This window comes from Pipistrellus kuhlii, unplaced genomic scaffold (genome assembly GCF_014108245.1).
Source record: "Pipistrellus kuhlii isolate mPipKuh1 unplaced genomic scaffold, mPipKuh1.p scaffold_m20_p_11, whole genome shotgun sequence".
In the NCBI taxonomy this organism is placed as follows: domain Eukaryota; kingdom Metazoa; phylum Chordata; class Mammalia; order Chiroptera; family Vespertilionidae; genus Pipistrellus; species Pipistrellus kuhlii.
The window spans coordinates 39,757,496-39,777,511 of record NW_023425416.1 but is presented as its reverse complement, the minus strand read 5'-3'; the positions used below and the strand labels follow the sequence as shown (position 1 = coordinate 39,777,511).

General features: G+C 34.4%; 1 protein-coding gene across 12 annotated transcripts in view; it reads right to left on the bottom strand.

Annotated features, from left to right (window-relative positions):
* Positions 1-20,016, bottom strand: part of RBMS3 (RNA binding motif single stranded interacting protein 3) — a 615,090-nt gene that overhangs the window by 416,899 nt on the left and 178,175 nt on the right. For all 12 annotated transcript variants that reach the window (XM_045579333.1, XM_045579337.1, XM_045579338.1 and 9 more), the window contains exon 3: positions 3,583-3,641. In XM_045579333.1, the coding sequence (XP_045435289.1) occupies positions 3,583-3,641 (59 nt within the window). The remainder of the gene's footprint in view (positions 1-3,582; positions 3,642-20,016) is intronic.

Below are 20,016 nucleotides of genomic sequence, written 5' to 3'. Positions count from 1 at the left end.
AGGTCCACAATCATAGAAAAATTCACTTGATGTATGTGCCAGACACATTACAAACATGGCTCTATGGAGTTTTGAAAAATACTTTTAAAATCATAGGTATAGATGACCTCATTTGACAGTCGAGAAAAATCGATGTTTAGAGATGTTTTGTAATTTGCCCAAGAAAACTTAGGATATTATTTGGAAATTTTCTTGGTATAGACTTTCACTGCAAAATCCTTGAAGAACTAAGTAGGATTTTTTTTAAAATCCATATTTTTTGAAATCCTATATTTGAAAATATATTATGTTTTTGCAAGTTTATGTAAATTGTAATAAACAAAACATCCCCAAATTATATTTATCTATTTCACATTATTATATTTTGCATATTATTTAAAAGATGTAGTACAATGTATCATTTCCGATATATTTGTGAAATCATGGATCGGTAAAAAATAGATAACTTCAAACCAGTAAAAAGAATAATTCCACATTGATAATAAATACTCTTAGGCATAAATGCTTATTATTCAAGAATAACTCTGGGAAACGCATATGTGTACATCTTTGGTAACCCTGGTGTTCACAGGCCTGGAAGACATATACCCAGCCATGTCTGTTCTTTTCATAGATGCCGCATCAAAGGATCCCAGAGAGAAAGAAAAAGCCTCCATCCTGCTTCCTCCCTACCTTGCCAGTAGGTTCTCCCACCTGTATTCTGAGTAATTTATAAACTAGATGAAGGACTCAAACTAATCACAATGGTACGAGAGATAAGGTAGAATAGGATCTTCCAGATAGTACTCAAAGGAGGAGGTGTTGTATGCTTTTCAAATAGGATAGGAAGAGTCTACTGAGGGCTTCTTGAGAAGATGGATTTTGAAAGAAATACTTGACATATTCCAGTAAAGGTATGAGGAGAGCATTTTATGTATAATAACATAAGTCTGATTTAAAAATAAGGAATTGAAAGATAGGAGAAGAATATCTGGAAATAAGGATTTCTGTTAATCTATAAGACATGGATTAGGAAAAAGTAATATTCAGATTATGGGGAAAAACAATATGTATCTCTACCATATTATTATTTTTTAAATGTTTTTATTAATTTTTAGAGAAGAGAAAGGGAGAGTCAGAGAAAGATAGAAACATCAATGATAAGAGAGAATCACTGATAAGCTCCTTCCTGCACACCCCACCCTGGGGATTGAGCCCACTACCTGGATATGTGCTCTGACCAGGAATCGAACCATGACCTCCTGGTTCATAGGTCAACACTCAACCATTGAGTCATGCCGGCTGGGCTCAATCATATTATTTAAGCTACATTAAACTTCATAAAAATTATTTAAATTACTTCCAATAAAAATAATTATTGTGAAAGAATTAGACAGCAAGTTATTTTATTAAATGCAGTCAATTTAATATGTTTAAAACTGCTAGGCTACCTATTTTATTAAACATTTTTGAATAGTTTTACTTTTGCCTACTATGTATATTATAAGTGATCACAAACAATTACTGAGTAAATACAGGGGTGGGGCAAAGTAGGTTTATTTTTGTTCATATGAAAAATAATATAATAATAAATAATAATACAAGAATAAAGTCTGTGTTTCATGTACTCAACATTGTAAACCTACTTTTGTTTCACCCTGTACATAACTGTATAACACTTTTGAGAAAAATATGCAGTCATATAACTCAAAACATATTATAAGTACATTTTTTCATTTATTACAAAGACTTATAAAAGTTAACACATAACAACAACAATAATAGAACCTTATAAAATATTTAATATCCTAAGTTAGAAATAATAAGTGTCGGTGGAATACAGACAGAACAAAATCCTTTCTTTTTAGATGCTAAGGTAGACTAAGAGTCTAGAGTTTGAGTTAATACAGCAAGATTGATTTTGATGCCTTTTCTTTTCATCTCTAAGGAGACTGGTACATACATTTTCTCATCACCCTAAACACTAACTTGCAAATAATATGCCACATGTTCAACAGCCTGTGAAAAATTGAATTCATACCATTTCTTTGGAAGCAAAATTAATAAACCCTGTTTTCATAATATTTGGTTTTGATTGCATAGTCTTAGTCTGGAGGCAAAGTTGAAAATGATTTAGAAGCAAGAGTCTAGGAAAAGTCCAAATCCAATTTGTGTTCTCTAATTACAGGCTCAATGCTCTCCATGATTTTGTTTAAAAAGGCCACCTCACTAAGCAGAATGGATGAACCATTCTTTCCTAAAGAAAGCAAAAGTCAAGACGAATTCAACTTTTGTCTAATAAAGAAGCAAAGGTAAAATTCTCTCCTAATTCATTGCTAGTTTCACCTGATATTATTTTACAAAGACAAAGAACTATTTTGCTACGTTTTTTCCCCCCTCTAAACTAGCAACAAAACAGATTTGGAGAAATTTAAGTTAATCATAATCTATCACCCATAATCCCACCGCCTCAGTAAACATTATTGTTTTGCTTAATATTGCCAGTAATTTTGTAGGACAGACAACCAAAGTATTGAAGAGTATCATCCATGATTTAGAGTCACTACTGCTATCCACAGGCCCCAAATGCTGAATCCAGAAAAGGCAATTAGAGGCTCTCCTTTGTGTGTAATGACCACATGATGGTTGCTTTTATCAACTAGAAATTGAGCGATTAGGTGACAGGAACCATGTCTTTTTTTTTTTTTTTTTTTTTCTTGCAGTACCTGAATACCTAGTGCTTTTGTAAGTTTATAAGAGATATGAAGTGTGTGATCTGCAGTGTATGAGTATTCATTCCTAAAAGTTTTGCACATTATACTTATATGTGAAATAGGGACAGAATTTAGAATAATCTTGGCTCTACCCTACTTGTCAATGTCAGTATCATAAAAGTGACTGGTTTGGAGAAACAACAAATAATATGTTACAGGAAGCATTCCAATTTTTCAGTAAGAACTAAGTCATGAAAGAGAGACTATATTGACTTCATAAATAATATAATGCAACCCTTAAGAGTATTGGATTCCAAGACATGAAGAAACATGATCCATAAACATAGTCAAATAACTTCAACAATATTTTCTCCCTCCAAAAAACATAGAAAAATCCTTAATAAGATACCAACTCTGAGATCCCATGGGGTGCTTATAGCTGAAGCTTAGACACAGTGGACCTATCAGTGAATTCAGTCCTGCTCAACCAATGTTGCTAAAGCCTTAAAGAACAGATAAATTAAAACATGTTTTGCATGGGAAAGTTTCCCCCAGAGTTCCTCATCTTTATATAGGAAATCAATTTGCATCACTGATGATACCATTCATACCAGACAACCCAAAGTTGTTAAAAGATAATTTAGTTTTATGCTGAAAGCAATTTGGTACTTGTTCTAATTTGTGAGTTTCATTTTGTTTGTTAATGAAAAAAATTAATGAGCAATGGTACTAGAAATACAACTCTTCAAAACCTCGGCAACGTTAAGGAGGTTTGCCATGTACTGTACGTCATGACTTGGTGCAGCAGGTGCGTGGACCTCCACCTGGGAGGGGTTCTCAATTGAACAGCATAGTTCAGAACAAAAGGTACAGATGCCCTCACACATACCTTTGCACTGATTTGTGTTCTTGTCAAGAATTGCCTTTGTCGATACAATTTTCCCATACCTGAAAGAGAGAGAGAGAAGAAAAAAAAACACCAGTTATCATAGCCCAATGAAGACACTTAACAACACTAATTACCATGGGTGTACACACAATGGAGCAGGAATAAACCAAGGAAAAAGCTCTGAACATTTCACACCTGGATGATCTCTTTCCACCAGTTCTTCTCTATAACTGGAGAATATGCTTCCCTACATAATCACTGGGTAGAGCCTTCAAAAATAAACTTGTTGGGCTGTCATAGGTGTCTGAGAGGGGATTGCCTGTGATTGTAATAAAAGTAAATTGCACTCCATGGATGCTTGGAAAAGCACAGACCTAGCGCCAGGCTGAACAGGGCTTGCATCCAGCTTTGGTGCTCACCTAGTGTTGCAACCCTGAGCAGTTAAGCACAGCTTCCCCAGGCCAGTGTTTTTATCTCTAAAAATGAGAATTGTAATGATCACCTTTTAGGATTTGGTAGAGTGTTGAGATTGTCTATCAGTGCTCATAGGGTAAATAAAAATAAATTTATTTATTAGTTGGTTATTTTACTACTAAAAACATATTATGTTGTAAGTTAATTAAGGATAAGGACTGAGTTTTGTATTCTCAATGCCTGCCACAAAGGCAATAGAAGTTAAATAAATGCTTGTTATAAATAAGTAAATTATTCAATGGTACTTCTTTTACAACAATGTACTTACCAGATATTCATTATTTAATCATCTCTTGCAGATGATCTACTTTAGGCTTTGTCTTAAAAATATGGCTTACATGAAGAATAAAATTCAATCTCTTTGAGCTGTTTCATGTGGTATAACTGATGGGAGTACAGAAAGTGATTTCCTAAAACCCTGTTCTTCTTAGGATTCCATGAAGGGTGATTCTGACTCAACAGAATAACACGAAGAAGCTATCACACAAATTCAGTGCAGTGCTTAATTACTACATCATGCTGCCTTTAAAACAGAGAAGATACAAATATCAAATCTTCTAGTTCAATCAATCTTTATTTATTGGGAAACCAAGGCAATATAGTGTTGAGTTAAAATAATATACTGTGACAACAATCTACCATGGCTTGAATCTCAATTAAGCACCAATATATTTGGTTGGTAAAACCTTATGTGTTCTTTGTATCATTTCATTATTTATGATAATATGAATCTATTTTTAAATATCTACTTAATTATTTATTTAAATTTATATGCATCTATTTAAATCTATAGCATGATGACACTGGTCTTTACCTCACAGGGTTATTCTGAGCATTAAATGGGGTTACCGAAAGTACTGGTAACAGTGGCTGGCATAGAGTAAGTCTCACTATGTATTAGTTCTTCTTGCAATGACTTTCTTCCTATTATCTGCTAGATAAAATGTCCAGTCTTTGAAATTCTCTAAGATGGGTAAGATGTGAATGGAGGTAAAACTATTATCCCAAATGGCAGTTTAAAACATTACTACTTGTTTAAGTCCTTTATCCATTTTGAGTTTATTTTTGTGTATGGTGTAAGTTGGTGGTCTAGTTTCATTTTTTTTTTTTTGCATCTGTCCAATTTTCCAAACACCATTTATTGAAAAGACTGTCTTGACTCCAATGTATGTTCTTGTCTCCTTCGTCAAATATTAATTGAGTATAGTGGTTTGGGTCAATTTCTGGGTTCTCTATTCTATTCCATTGATCTATATGTCCATTCTTGTGTCAGTACCAGGCAGTTTTGAGAACAGTGACTTTGTAATACAGATTGATATCTGGTATTGAGTTCCTGCCTACATTGTTCTTTTATCTCAGGATTGCTACAGCTATTCGGGCTCTTTTTTATTCCAGATGAATTTTTTTTGAGTGTTCGTTCTAGGTCTGTGAAATATGCCGAGAAACCATAAAAATATTAGAAGAATCCACAGCAGCAAAATCTCAGACATATGCCAAAGCAATATCTTCACCAATAAGCTCCTAGGGCAATGGAAACTAAAGAGAAAATAAACAAATGGGACTACATCAAAATAAAAAGCTTCTGTGTAGCAAAAGAAACTATCAACAAAACAAGAAAGCCCATTGCATAGAAGAACATAGATGCCAATTTTATCACCAATAAAGGTTTAATCTCCAACATTTTCAGGGAACTTATACAACTTGATAAAATGAATATAAACAACCCAATAAAAAAATGGGCAATGATCTCACTCATTTATGGATAATAAAGAACATTATAAACTGATGAACTAAAAGATAGATATAGAGACAGTAAAGCAACAAGCAGACTGTCAAATTACAACAGGGAGGGTAGGGAGATCTGGGGGAGATAATAGATCAACCGAAGGACTTGTATACATGCATATAAGTACAACCAATGGACACAAAATTCTAAGGAGAGAGGGTGTGTATGGGAGGGGAAGAATGGTAAGATATGTACACAGATAATAATTGAATTTAAAAAATGGGCAATGGACCTAAATAGATACTTTTCAAAAGAGGACATAAGGAAGGCCAAGAGACAAGTGAAAACATGCTCAAAGTCACTAATCATTTGAGAGATGCAAATCAAAACGACAATGTGGTACCATTCACCTGTCAGAATGGCTATCATAAATGAATCAACAAATGACAAGTGCTGGTGAGGATGCAGAAAAAAAGGGACTCTCTTGCACTGCTGGTGTGAATGTTGACTGGTGTACCACCATGGAGAGCATATGGAGTTTTCTCAAAAAAACTAAAAATGGAACTCCCACTTGACCCAGTAATCCCACTTTTAGGAATATATCCCAAGAAACTAGAAACACCAATCAGAAAGGATATATGCACCCCTATGTTCATAGCAGCACAATTTACCATAGCTAAGATTTGGAAACAGCCTAAGTGCCCATCAGCAGATGAGTGAATTAAAAAGCTTTGGTACATCTACACAATGGAATATTACATTGCAGTAAAAGAGAAGCAATGCATGGATGGAACTAGAGAGTATTATGCTAAGCAAAATAATCCAGTTCTAGAAAAATATATATCACATAATCTCACTCATTTATGGAATATAATGAACAACAAAAACTGATGAACAAAAACAGATCCAAAGACAGAGAAGCATGATTAGACTTTCAAACCTCAGAGAGAAGGTAGGGGAGGGAGGATGAGGGTAAGGGAAAGAGATCAACCAAAGGACTTATATGCATGCATATAAGCCTAACCAATGGACACAGATAATAGGGGGGTGAGAACATGAGTGGGGTTTGGGAGGACAATGGAAGGATAAGAACACATATATAACACCTTAATCAATAAAGAAAAAACATAAATATAAGGCATTACTACTTGCTCTACCAAAAACTTCCCTAAAATATTTGACAGGTCAAGTTATTTGCTAAAAGGATAGTTTCCATTTACAGTCTATATTGTTATTTTTAATGTTAATTACTTCATTAATTAGATTTTCATCATATTTAATTGCACAAATGCCTATAGGTTCAAAAATTTGGGGGGTTGATTTAAGTCTACTGAAAGGTCCATTTCCTCATGGTATAATCATATAAGCTCACTCACTCCAAAATTCCTCATCTCTACACTTTCTCATCCCCCAAAACACATACATCCTATTTTTAAGCTTTATTTCACCCCAAGAGTTTCTCTTTTAGGAAAATAACCTGTAAAATAATATCCTATTAGAACAGTCTCTTTAGTTGCCAATGGTTCAAAGTATCTATAATTAGATCCATTAGCTAGTGTAATGTTTGCTAGATTTTGGTTATACTCGAGTAAACATTTGCAAAACTATATGTATCTTACCATAGACAACTAAAAGGGAAAGAAAGGGAACATAGACTGAAACATTTTTCCCCATACAAAACAGCACTAGTATAGTATGGGAGAACTGAAAACTAGGAATAAAATATTACAGAATAGTTATAACCATCTCACATCAAACACACAAACTCTTAAGATAGAAATCCTTCTTAATTGGTTACTAAAACTACTCCTGATTTTTTTTTTATTTAAGTACCTTCTATTAATTAAAATTTATTCCTGTCTCTTAAAGAGGAAATTAAAAATTACTACACCTTATAACGAATAACATTTCACAATGAGACTTTTAACCTGTGATGTGCATATTTTCCTACTGTATCATTATTACAAAGATGTCTTCTCCATTACATGTAGTGTAATTAAAAGTGGTTAAACATTTTTAGAGCCAAAAATAAAATAAAATACTTTTGTGTGGAAAGCACTTGTAGATACCTAAGCAAGCAACTTTTTTCTTAAATAAAAGCACAATTATTTCCCAGAAAGTGTTACAATACTACTAAAAATTAAAAAATTGTGCGTGTGCACATGTGCACACACACACATACCCAAAAAAATAAATTCCTATTTTTTAAATATATGTTTATTGATTTTGAAGAGGAAGAGAGAGAGAGAAACATCTATGATGAGAATCATTGATGGGCTTATGCCCTTCTGGTAATCAAACCTTGACCTCTTGGTTCATAGGTTCATAGGTCAACCACTGAGCCATGCCAGCTGGGCAAAATTATGATATTAATTGATTTCCTAATATATAATTACACTCTAGGCAAGCCTTTCCATAGTTCAGAATCACCAAAGAAGGAGACACAGCTCAGAGTATATTGCTGAGCCGCTACTCTGACAGGAGGTATAGAAATTTCATTCTTTTGCTTAGTTATAACATTCTGCATTAACAATTATTTCACCAAGCTAGAATGTGCTTTAAAGAACAAAAAGAGGTATTTTATGGGCCATGGATTTCAGTCCATGTCTGTATTCTCTCTCGACAAACAGGTACTTTTTGCATCGCTGGTGCTGCTTTCTCCAAGTTCCACAAAATCAACAACTGAGGTAGGTAAATAAAGTTTAGACATTTTTTAATGACACAAAAATCACTGATTTAATATTCTGGTGAAGAATTAGGTTAAATTTTTCTTCCCAACATTTTGTTAAAATATACTAATTGACTAGAGTAAAAATTACTTCATTAAAGATACATTTTTTTCACATTCGGAAGGAAATAAATTACTTCTGAGGCAAAAAGGTATTCCTAAAATTAAATTACTGTATTTATTTAGTTTTACCATTCCTAGGATTTGGATTAAGACCTTAATTGTTCATAAAATTTTTCTTGATGCCACCCATGAGTGGGAAGCAAATCTGATATTAGAGGAAAATGTGTGATCCAGCCACTGAATGATGCCTGGAAGTAGACATCGGAGCTCTGGTCCCAGGTGTCCCTGGCTCCAGAAACTCTCAGAAACAAATCCAATCCACTTTCCTGTATGTTTCAATTTCCTCCAGCTAGAAGAGATCAAACATTATCCACAGTCAGTTTCCCTAGGGGTCTCAACTTCTTGGGGGAAACAAATCAATGAAGCGAACTCATTTTATATCATAAGTCTTTCTACCTGGGCATGTAGTGCCTTCTGTAGCCAGTGTCAGAAGTACCTAACACAGAATTTCCAGGACACTTTCCAGTGTTAAAATATGCAGCTTCACATCATATCTACATATTCTGCGACTAACATGAGTATTAATACAGTGACCAAATCCAAAGCAACATTTTATTGAATTCCAAGTGTACTCTGTAAAAACAGTAGCCAATCTAGGATAATTAGCCACTTATTATATTTTGATTTTTCATAATTGACTTTTATAAATTTATGTGTCATGTATGAACTCTTTAAGCAAAGGGGGGGAAAAAAAGAAAGACTCGTGGACACAGACAACACTATGGTGATTGCCAGAGGGAAGGGGAGTAGGAAGAGGGAAAATAAGGTAAAGGGGGTATAAATGGTGATGGGAGGAGATTGACTTGGGGTGGTAAACACACAATACAATATACAGATGATGTAATGCAGAAATGTAAAAAAAAAAAACAACCTTAAGATAATTTTACTCTAGCTTATCAATGAAAGTTTTATATTACACTTTTTAAAGAAACAATCAATTCTTTCTGGCATTTATTCTCTTATACAGCATCTGATTCTAACTATATTTGTTGATATACATGGTTATTCCACATAGAAGCCTAATTTAAACTAATGGCATCTTTTATTTTTCCAAAGTTAGAGAAAATAGAGCTATTATGGGTCTATGCTTCATGAATTATGAAGACATCAAATTGATGGGATCTTTCTATAAAGAATTTATTTTTAAATTCTTTTGCTGAATCACCCACTGTGTATATTAATTCAAAAAATACAGACAGAGACTGAAAATAGTCTCTGCAGTCAATTAACTCCCAGCTAACTCATTATTCACATGCCTTGTATATTGATACCAAACTAGAAAAAGGTATTACATTTATTTAATGCATGAAACATTATCCTTTTAGAAAATGTGCTTGTTTGCCTACTAGATCGCTCATTCGTTCTCTGGCATTTGGAGATGCTAATGTGAAGGCCAAATAAAACAGTTCTAGGTCCACTGAGCCGGAGGACTGCCAGTTTTTGTTGGTGGCACTGATGTCCTCCAGCTGCCCCTTGTCTTTCTAAATAATAAAGGTCCTTCAAGGGCAAGCTCCATATTCTTGCTGCCATAACCACCAGCTATTTCTCCCAAATCGGAACAGCTATTGTGCTCACAGCCTGCATAAAATCACCTAACATTTACTACTACTACTACTATTATTATTATTATTATTACTACTACTACTACTAGAGGCCTGGTGCATGAAATTCGTGCATTTGGGATGGTGGTCTCTCAGCCCAGCCTATGCCCTCTCACAGTCTAGAAACCTTCGGGGGGATGTCCAACTACTGCAGAGGCAGGAAAAGCTCCCACCACCACTATTGTGCACACCAGCCATGAGCTCGGCTTGTGGCTGAATGATGTTCCTCTTGTGGAAGCACACTGACCACCAGCAGGGAGCCCCTGCATTGAGCATCTCCCCCTGGTGGTCAATGTGCATCATAGCAAAGGGTAATTTCCCTGTTCAGTCAATTTGCATATTAGCCTTTTATTATATAGGATTATTTTACTGTTTCATAACATTATCTGTTCCCCAAGAGACTGACTTTTCAGTAAGATCTTGATTTTTCAGGAGTCCAGATAATATTTTTATTCCTTCCTGATCATCTTCATAATATCCAGCATAAATCTTGGTGTGATGTATAGTAAACCTCTTTAAAATGTTGATTTTTAAATAGTGGTTTTTTTTTAATGGACTTGACAACTCTTCCAGTTCAGAAACAACTATTAATGATTGGGTTACATTTATATGCAAACACACACAGCACACACCATTAATTGAATACCTGCTATGTGCCACTTATTACACAGAGCACATTAGATATTTTACTCCAAATTCTCAACACTACCTAAGTTGATATTGTAATTCTTATTTTTAAGATAAAAACTTATAGTTAGTTATGTTAACTTACTTTCCCAGGTTGACATAGATATTGAGCTATATTGCTTACATTTATTATTTTTTTATTTTTAAAAAAATATATTTTATTGATTTTGTACAGAGAGGAAGGGAGAGAGATAGACAGTTAGAATCATCGATGAGAGAGAGTCATCGATCAGCTGCTTCTTGCACACCCCCTACTGGGGATGTGCCCGCAACCAAGGTATATGCCCTTGACCGGAATCGAACCCAGGTCCCTTCAATCCCCAAGCCGACGCTCTATCCATTGAGCCAAACCGGTTTCAGCTATATTGCTTACATTTAAACTCAGGTGCATTTAGTGCAAAAAGTCCCTCATTTTTTCTTGATATCACACTATCCCTAGAAGCAATTGGGGCCATGGAAACATCAAAAAATCTTGCAGATGTTGGATATGATTAGTCCCCTAGAATAGTGATGTTCAACCTTTTTAAATCTCATGGCACACATAAACTAATTGCTAAAATCTGTGGCAAACAAAAATATGTATTTTTGCCAATCTGTCAAAAAATAGTGTAATTTTGATTCATTCACCCCAAATGGTTATTGTTGTGTTGGCTGTTGTCTTTTTTTTTTTTTTTTTTTTTGAGAATCAAAGGGAAAAGAGAAGTCAGTGCTACTGACTAAATAGTCAAATATTGCATGTTTTAAAAATTCCTGAGGCACAAAAAATGACCACCATTCACTGGAAATAGTGCAGGCAGGCATTCACTGTTGATTGTTAGAACTAACTTTCAAAAAACAGATTCTTTAAAGCAGCGTAGGACTTTTCAGCTTGTTGCACAGTCTAGTAGATCTGTGAACTGAACACATGATGGCAAATAGCTTTGTGGCAGAATTTACACTTGCTGTTTAGGGAAGACATCAAACCTAAATTCTGAAAATCCTGATATCATCTATCGCCTCAATAGTATTATCAAAACACTGAAACAAATGCACAGTGTATGTGATCATTTTGAGGGCTATATTTCAGTAGCAGTGAAACTCTGCTATTTAGAGAACCCTCTTGGTTTCCACTGTACCCACAGTTCTAAGATGCACAATCATGGCTCTCAAAAAAGTTTGTGATGGAGCTGTTGCTATTAATGTAGTAGTTCATTAATAGGTCACCTGGCTTCATTCTAATTTCCTCCCAGGTTTTCTTTGTCACAACCCTCATCTTCCTCCTCCCAGCTCAACTGACATTTTCTCTTTTCCTCAAGCAGCTCATTTCAATGCTGGTTATGATCCAACAGGCATTGAGCATAGCTCTAGTGAAGAATGCATTGTATCATCAATTGCATTAATGATACAAATGCAATATTTTATCCACACTATATTGTATCTTTTCTTATCCAAATATTGAGGATGAGTTCTTCAAGGGTATGGCATAAGTTTTATTTATTTTATACCCTTGGCCTTACACACAGGGCTCATCCAATAAATGTTTATTAAATCAATGAATAAATGAGTGAATGCAGAATATCACACCTCTCATCAAATAAGACAACCAGGATGGCAATGAGAACCAAGTATGTCCAGGCACAGATACATCTCCCCTTTCCAACATGGCAAAGTGCACAGTCTCCTGATAGCCATACATGACTTTTCCTATCTTCAGCACATTTCATTCAAAAAGAGCGTGAGCTAGAACATCACCCAAGTGCCAAACTAAAAAAAAAGAAGTAGTCTTAACTTCTTTCCTGTAAAATGTTTAATGCATTATTTTAAATCTACAAAGACACTCAAGGCAAAATATTGACATATAATACTGAAAGAGCAGCCACTCTAAGCTTTTTAATGAATACACAGTTTTTACTGCTGGTATGAGGAAATGCCTAATGCTAACAACTCAATGCATTATTTCCCAGGGAGATTTGTCTTTAAAAGAATGATCATCTTGAGCTGTCGGAATATTTCTGAGCTTCATAACATTTAAAAATGCATTCCTGTAATTAAGTAATATAAGAGCGCCACTGCTTCATTTGAAGTAATTAGAACTCATAAAGGGAAAACCAGACAAAACCATGTAATAGAGCAAGAAGTAGTCCAATGAAAGTAATTTTCATTTTTTAAAAACTCACATGTACAAAAAGCAGAAAAGATAAAAATCAAGCCAAATTTTTATTTTTATTAACTGTTTTCTCCTTGATCCCAAAAAAGTATACAAGAACATACCCAAATGGATGAGAACAGAGACATTTTTGTCAACATATTGATCTCTCTGCATTAAATTATTTAACGGTTCTGTGTCACCCCTGAAGATTCAGCTCTTGTGGAACTATTGCAGAAAGCCCATTGTCTAATGGATATCCAATTGATCCATGCTACCATGAATCAATGGTATAGTCAAATTACCTATTTGAGATTATTTGAAGATTACATGTTCTCTGTATTATCAATAGTACTTTTACATTTTTATGTAAGTATATAATGCCACACTAGGTAAGTGAGAACACAATAAAATGATGCATTCTATGCTTATAGTAGACAGTCAAAACTGTAGTTGGTGAGGTGATGCTCAATCTTTCAATTACTAAATGGTCAGAAAATGTAGGCTGATATTATAAATGATGTTGAAAAACCTAAGAAGGTAAATAGATTGCAAAATTCTTACAATACCGTCTCAATTATCCATGACTTCTGGTTCATTTGCTTTTATCCTTCCCACTCTTATCACAGATGTACACAGACACACCCCCCTAAGTGTATTTCTTTCATTCCAGTGGGAAAACTGTTTTGCATGACAAAAAATACACCTAGCATACTTTTTTTGGTCTGTGCCATTTGGGAATGTCATATAGTAAAGGGAAAATGCAAAAAAAAAAAAAAAAATTCAACAGTTTCCCACATGCCAGGAATATTATAATGCCTTGTTACAGATTATTTTTTATCTGAGAACTCTTATTTAAGAAAACTTGAACATATTGCCTCTAACTTCCACTACAACACCCCCTATGAGACTCTCAGTGTAACATAATGTCTATATTATCACAACCCAAAGCCCTGTTTTCATGCTTTCTTGAAACAGTATGAATCTCATGTTTAAGCCCAGATCAGGCGTCATCCATAATGATAAAAGGATAATATGCTAATTAGACTGGACATCTTTCTGGACATCCTTCCAGATGATCTTAGGACAAAGCCTGGGCTGCAAGGGAAGCCCAGGTCCCAGGTGCCAGAAGAAAGCTGGTGCTGGCAGCCAGGGGAAGGAATTTCATGCACCGGGCCTCTAGTACACATGTGTCAAACACAAGGCCCGCGGGCCAAATCCGTCCTGCCAGGCCTTGCAATGTGGCCCGCACCACGCTGTCATCACTGCACTCCGCTGCGTTTCCATCACAATGACAGTTTATGACTGTTCAGTAAACCATTCGGCCCGCGATTTAGGCTGGATTTTAGATTTTGGCTCCTTCTCTGATTGAGTTCGACACCCCTACTCTAGTATATAATATTTAAGGGAAGATTCAATGCTTTATATACATTTATGGAGTAAAGAGTATGTATCGATACATCTAGAAGAAACACAATAAACATGTGGTGCTGTGGTAATATTCCTCCTGAAAAGTTAAAACCAGCTATTCTTAACTGTGGTGTAAATAAGAAATGAAACTTATGAAAGTGAATCACTTACTGACAAATGCATTCTTGCTTGATTAATTTTTTTGCCTTATTTTATGTGCTTATTGTGCCTTAGGAGTTCATTACAGACATTATACACACCGAAATTAACTCTTTATTATAATTATATGTATTATGTTACTCAACTGGGTTGTGGAATCATCTCAGAAAAAAAAAATCCATTTGGCCCTCCACAATGCCTTATAGAATTCATTTATGCTGTGTGAGTCAGGGAAGATTGTAAGCTCAGTTTCTCTTTCTAGTCTCCCTTCTCATCACTCCCCAATTTGAGGCCCCAAATACAGCCAAAAGTTGATTATTGTGAGTTTCTAGGGTGTTCCCTGCTATTATAAATACAATCCCATCAGCCAAGACTTGATTTTCTTTCCTTCTGCCCCTCTACTCACAAGTTCCTTTGCCTACCATTTTGATTATGTCTCCTAGATGGATTTCACTCATTTTCTAGATATATCAGGATCATCTCATCCCCCAGTGATTCTCCACCACAGCACTGTCCTCACTGCATGATAAGCACAGGTTTATTTCTGAGAGCTCCTTGAGAACAGAAATGCCTTTTTATTTTTATTTTTTTTTGTATCACCCAACCACAGTACAGAAGACAGCAGAGGACAAGTGTCCAATAAAAGCTGATGCAGAGACAATGATGAAGATGCAAATTCCTATGTAACTAATGAGCTTAAAGGATAACTTAAACATGATTTTTTTCTGCTATAAGCACATCATATGAAATTACTAAATAAGCAGTATTTTTCCCCTTTTATTAAAAAATAGTTTATTAGAATGCTCATTAACAGCCTAAAACAGAAAACAACTCAAGTGGACAAAAGATAGTAGACAAATAGACTGGGTTTATTCAAACAATAGAATACCATACCACAAAGGGAGTGATAAACTACAGCAACAACATGAATGAGTCTCCAATGTTGAGCAAGATGAACAAAAATATGCCATTAAGTTATTCTATTTATATGAACTGATATATTGAAAAAACTGATGTAGTGGCTATCCTTGGAAGTAGTAACTAGAAGGGATGAAAGGGAGGCAGCAGAGCTGGTCATGTTCTGTTTTATGAGATGACTGCTGGTCACACGGGCATGTTCAGGTTGTAAAATACACCAAGAAGCTGTACAGTGATAATTATTTCAACTTACTTTCATATAGTATTTTTCAATAAAACATTCAGAAAATAATAGCATTGGTAGCAAAAGATAATGACGTGGTTTGTGTTTTTTGTTTGTTTGTTTGTTTGTTTTGTTTTTTCATGAAGAGGAGACACAGACATGGAGCTGCAAGAAACACTTCCCATCCATCCATTTGTTACAGTTATGTTTGAAGTCTCTAAAATCATTCATTGCGACCCATGTGTCACACAGTGAACAAAAAATAAATATACAAATAAAGCTATAGATTAGAGGCTTCAACAGGCTGCCAGCAGCATATTGGTTTTTATTTGTGCAAGGATACTTTTTTTACCCATATCAAAGGATGGTGATGGGGGCGGGGAGTGTGAGAGTAAACAACAAAAACTAAGGCTCCTATATAAAATTAATTATAGCAATCAAGTAGTCATTTGAAGAAGTGTCTAACATATACCCTGAATCCCACACATATATGTATTTCCTACAAGTAAGCCTGATTCCATCACCACCTAGATTCCTTTTGAAGCTACATGATTTTGCCCAGTGGCATTAGCAATGGTTTCATATGCCGTGGTTACAGATGTGTATTACACAATGGGGATTCATCTACAGACAAGATGTGATGCAGTATATTCTGCTTGGGAGGTAGCCTCTTGTTCAATGTCTGAACGTTAACTGCTAGTAAAACAAAGTAGAAGTTGTATGTTTAGATGGTTCGTAGTTTTCTTGAGCTGTGGGAGCATAATTGGTTCCACTTTCCTTTACATTATAGCGTAATGAAAAGCCACATTTCATGCCCATAAAATTGAAATTCTATTAACAGTCTTCAGCCCACTCCTCACTTGAGTACTGACATTTTAATAAGTTGATTATTTTTTCCATTATAGAGGAAATACGTCTCATAAAGTCAGATTTGAAAAAAAATGTACAAAAACATAACCTTACCACAAACACTTGCTATGCTGCTTAATTTCTTTGTCAGAATTGTATTTTTCATGTGTGTTTCATAAATTCTATCAGTTCTATAATTCTGCACTTTTAAGGACTACATGACTTTTTAAATATAAGTAATACAAATATCAATATCAGTGCATATAACATAATATTTCAGTACTATTAGAAAAAAATTAATAATATAAGCCACACATACAAAAAGCTGGTCTGAAAAGAAGTAGTCATCATCACTGGATAGTTTAAAATTTACACACTTACAAAGCAATCTTTATTATTATTATTAATTGAATTAACTATTTTTTTTTTGCAAATATTTACCAACTATCAAAGAATGTCCTCAGAAAGATAAAACTAACAGTTCATTTACTGTATTTCTACTGCCTTTTTTTGTTTCAAATATATCATCAATCTTGGATATGTTAGCATATCAGGAAACTTCAAAAGAATAAAGGTGTGGTCAAAGGGACACTGATCAATGTTTATATGTCTACTGGCTATTTTCGAATTAGTATTGTTACAATGATCTGTTGAGCCAACATTTATTACTTCCTACTGGAAATTACTTATTTCTCAAAACAATAATATTAGAAAGTGTGTGTGGGGGGAGGATTCAGAAAGGTCTCTTCCTTCAGCCTCTATAATGGGGTTACGGAGAGAAAAGATTTCATCTTGTTTGAGAAATAACTAATATTTCTATTTAAAGTTGTTGATACATTGACTTCAGTTTCCCATTATATTGACACCTGAGTATTTTAGAGTATTATACTAACTCCCAAAATGCATTTTTAAAACTTACAATATGCAATACTTTTCAACATCATTTTCTATATTGTACTCAAAAGGTAAAAGTTAAGGGTTAGTTGTGGATATTTTTAAATTTTAGTTTGCTTACATCCAAATCCTGCCTTGCTTGTTTTTGTTTGTTTATTGTTGTTGTTTTAAAATATTTTTTGATTGACTTTAGAAAGAGAAGAAGAGAGAAATAGAAAGATCCACAAGAGAGAAACATTAACATGATTGGCTGGCTCCTGCATGCCCCATACTAGGGATCCAGCTGCAAACTGGGCATATGCCTAGACTGGGAATCAAACTGGTGACCTCTTGGTGCACATAATACAAATAAATAATACAATCATTAATAATACAATAATAAACTGTTTTGACATTCACAACAAACCTACTTTTGCCAACCCTTGTATAATTATATTAATAAATATTTATACACAAATGATTATTGATTATATGAAGTATTATATTTAACATGTAAAAGCTATACAATTCTTTTAGATTAAAACACATCACAGAGCTTAAGAAATGAATTATTGATTGTAATTGTGATATACTTGCTTGACTCTCTCTAAACCTATTTCCTGCACTTTCCTTCAATACTAGTAGTAGTAGAGACAACCACTACTCCTTATTCTGTAATAAAATATCCCTTGCTGTTTTCTATTATTTTGTAATAGATATGTACTTTACATTGTTTACTGTTGCTCATAATAGCACTTCACTTAAAAGAAATCATAGTTTAGCCTGGCTGGTGTGGCTCAGTGGTTGAGCATCGGCCTATGAACTAGGAGATCATAGTTCGATTCCCAGTCAGGGCACATGCTGGGGTTGTGGGCTTAGTCCCCATTAAGGAACCTGCAGAAGGCAGCCAATCAATGATTCCCTCTTATCATTTATGTTTTTATTGCTCACTCTCTTTTCCTCTCTGAAACTTATATATATATATATATATATATATATAATTTATATTTATATATTTATATATTTATATATTGAGGTATATATATATATATATATATATATATATATATATATATAATTAAACCAAAAAAATCATAGTTTACATATCGTACTGAAACTTGCTTATTTTCATTATAAATTCAGCAATTTTGTTGCAAGAGACTGTGGTTCTTTTATTTTCACAGAGTTACACTGCTCCTCTGAACTAATAATTCACAATTTGTTTATCAGAGTTCCTGTCTACTTTCATTTAGGCTTATCCATACTCATCCCTTTATTTTTGTAACTGTAACATTGCTATCATTAATATTTTCAAATCTATTTGTTTCTACAAACAGGTGAGAGTTTTGCTAGGCTCTCTGATCAGAAGAGGGATTGCTGAGGCTTGCAGAACACATGTTGCATCGCCAGCAGAATAACAATTCCTCCACTGCCTTACCAATGTTTAATTTTACAGACTTCTTTACTATTTTCCCAAACTACCAAGTTTAAAATATTATCACATGTTGTAAGATTTCTAAGTTTTACAGATTGGTAAACATTAATGAAACCAGATGGCCAACTCTAAACCAGGTAAATTTCTGGGCATGGCTTTCCATTATTTAAGAGAATCAATGCATTGTAACTTGATTAAGATAGGAACTAGTCACAATATATAATATGATTTCTTTTAGAAAAGTTAAGTGTTTGTAATGTTACAACTAACTGTGTCTCTATAACTCAGCATGTTTTGATGTAGAATCTTGAATAAGTATGTGTGTATGTCTATATATTTGAATATTGTAGAGGTAAGAATAAAAACTAAAAATAACTAGAGCGCATCCATGTTTCCAAATACTTGGTCCTTAGAAGGTTCTGTCTCCAGATTATTTTGGTCACTTTGAGGTCATTTACAAGAGGTCTGGAGAAGACTCTTGTAGCTCAGAAAACTGACTCCATACAAAATAAACTACTAAAGGGAACGTTCAAATAACCAGTATTCCACAGTCAAAATGAAATTATACTTTCCAGAATCACCATACAGACAAAATTAAGGGCTGAAGTCAATGTGTCTTTTACTTCGGGTCATTTCTCAAATATTACAAAAGATATTATAGTAGTTTATAGATATATTGGAAAACTCTAAAACCTAAGTCCTACAAAGTTACTGTATTCCACCAACTACTCAGGATCTGCCACTTAATTTATCCCAGATTAGATGAACACCAAGCAATGTTTTTGCAAGTGTAATGGCTTTACAACAAGCGAAGCCTTTCTGAGGTAACACATCAGTGTTGTGTGTAGTCATCTAAACAAGCTTATGTTCTATCAAGCCACAAGCTTTCTGGGGGATCTGCCACCACACAAGTCAGAGGACATGCTGATCTTCTGGTTCACCCTTCCTTGTTGAAGGATGGAAAATTCCAAGAACATCAACAGTGTTGCCCGTAGGCTGCTGCCTCAAGTTCATTACCACAAAATCAACAAAACCTCCCAATTTCTGGGATCTTTTATGACCCCGAAGTCACTGCTCCTGCCACATATATTTCTGTATTATAC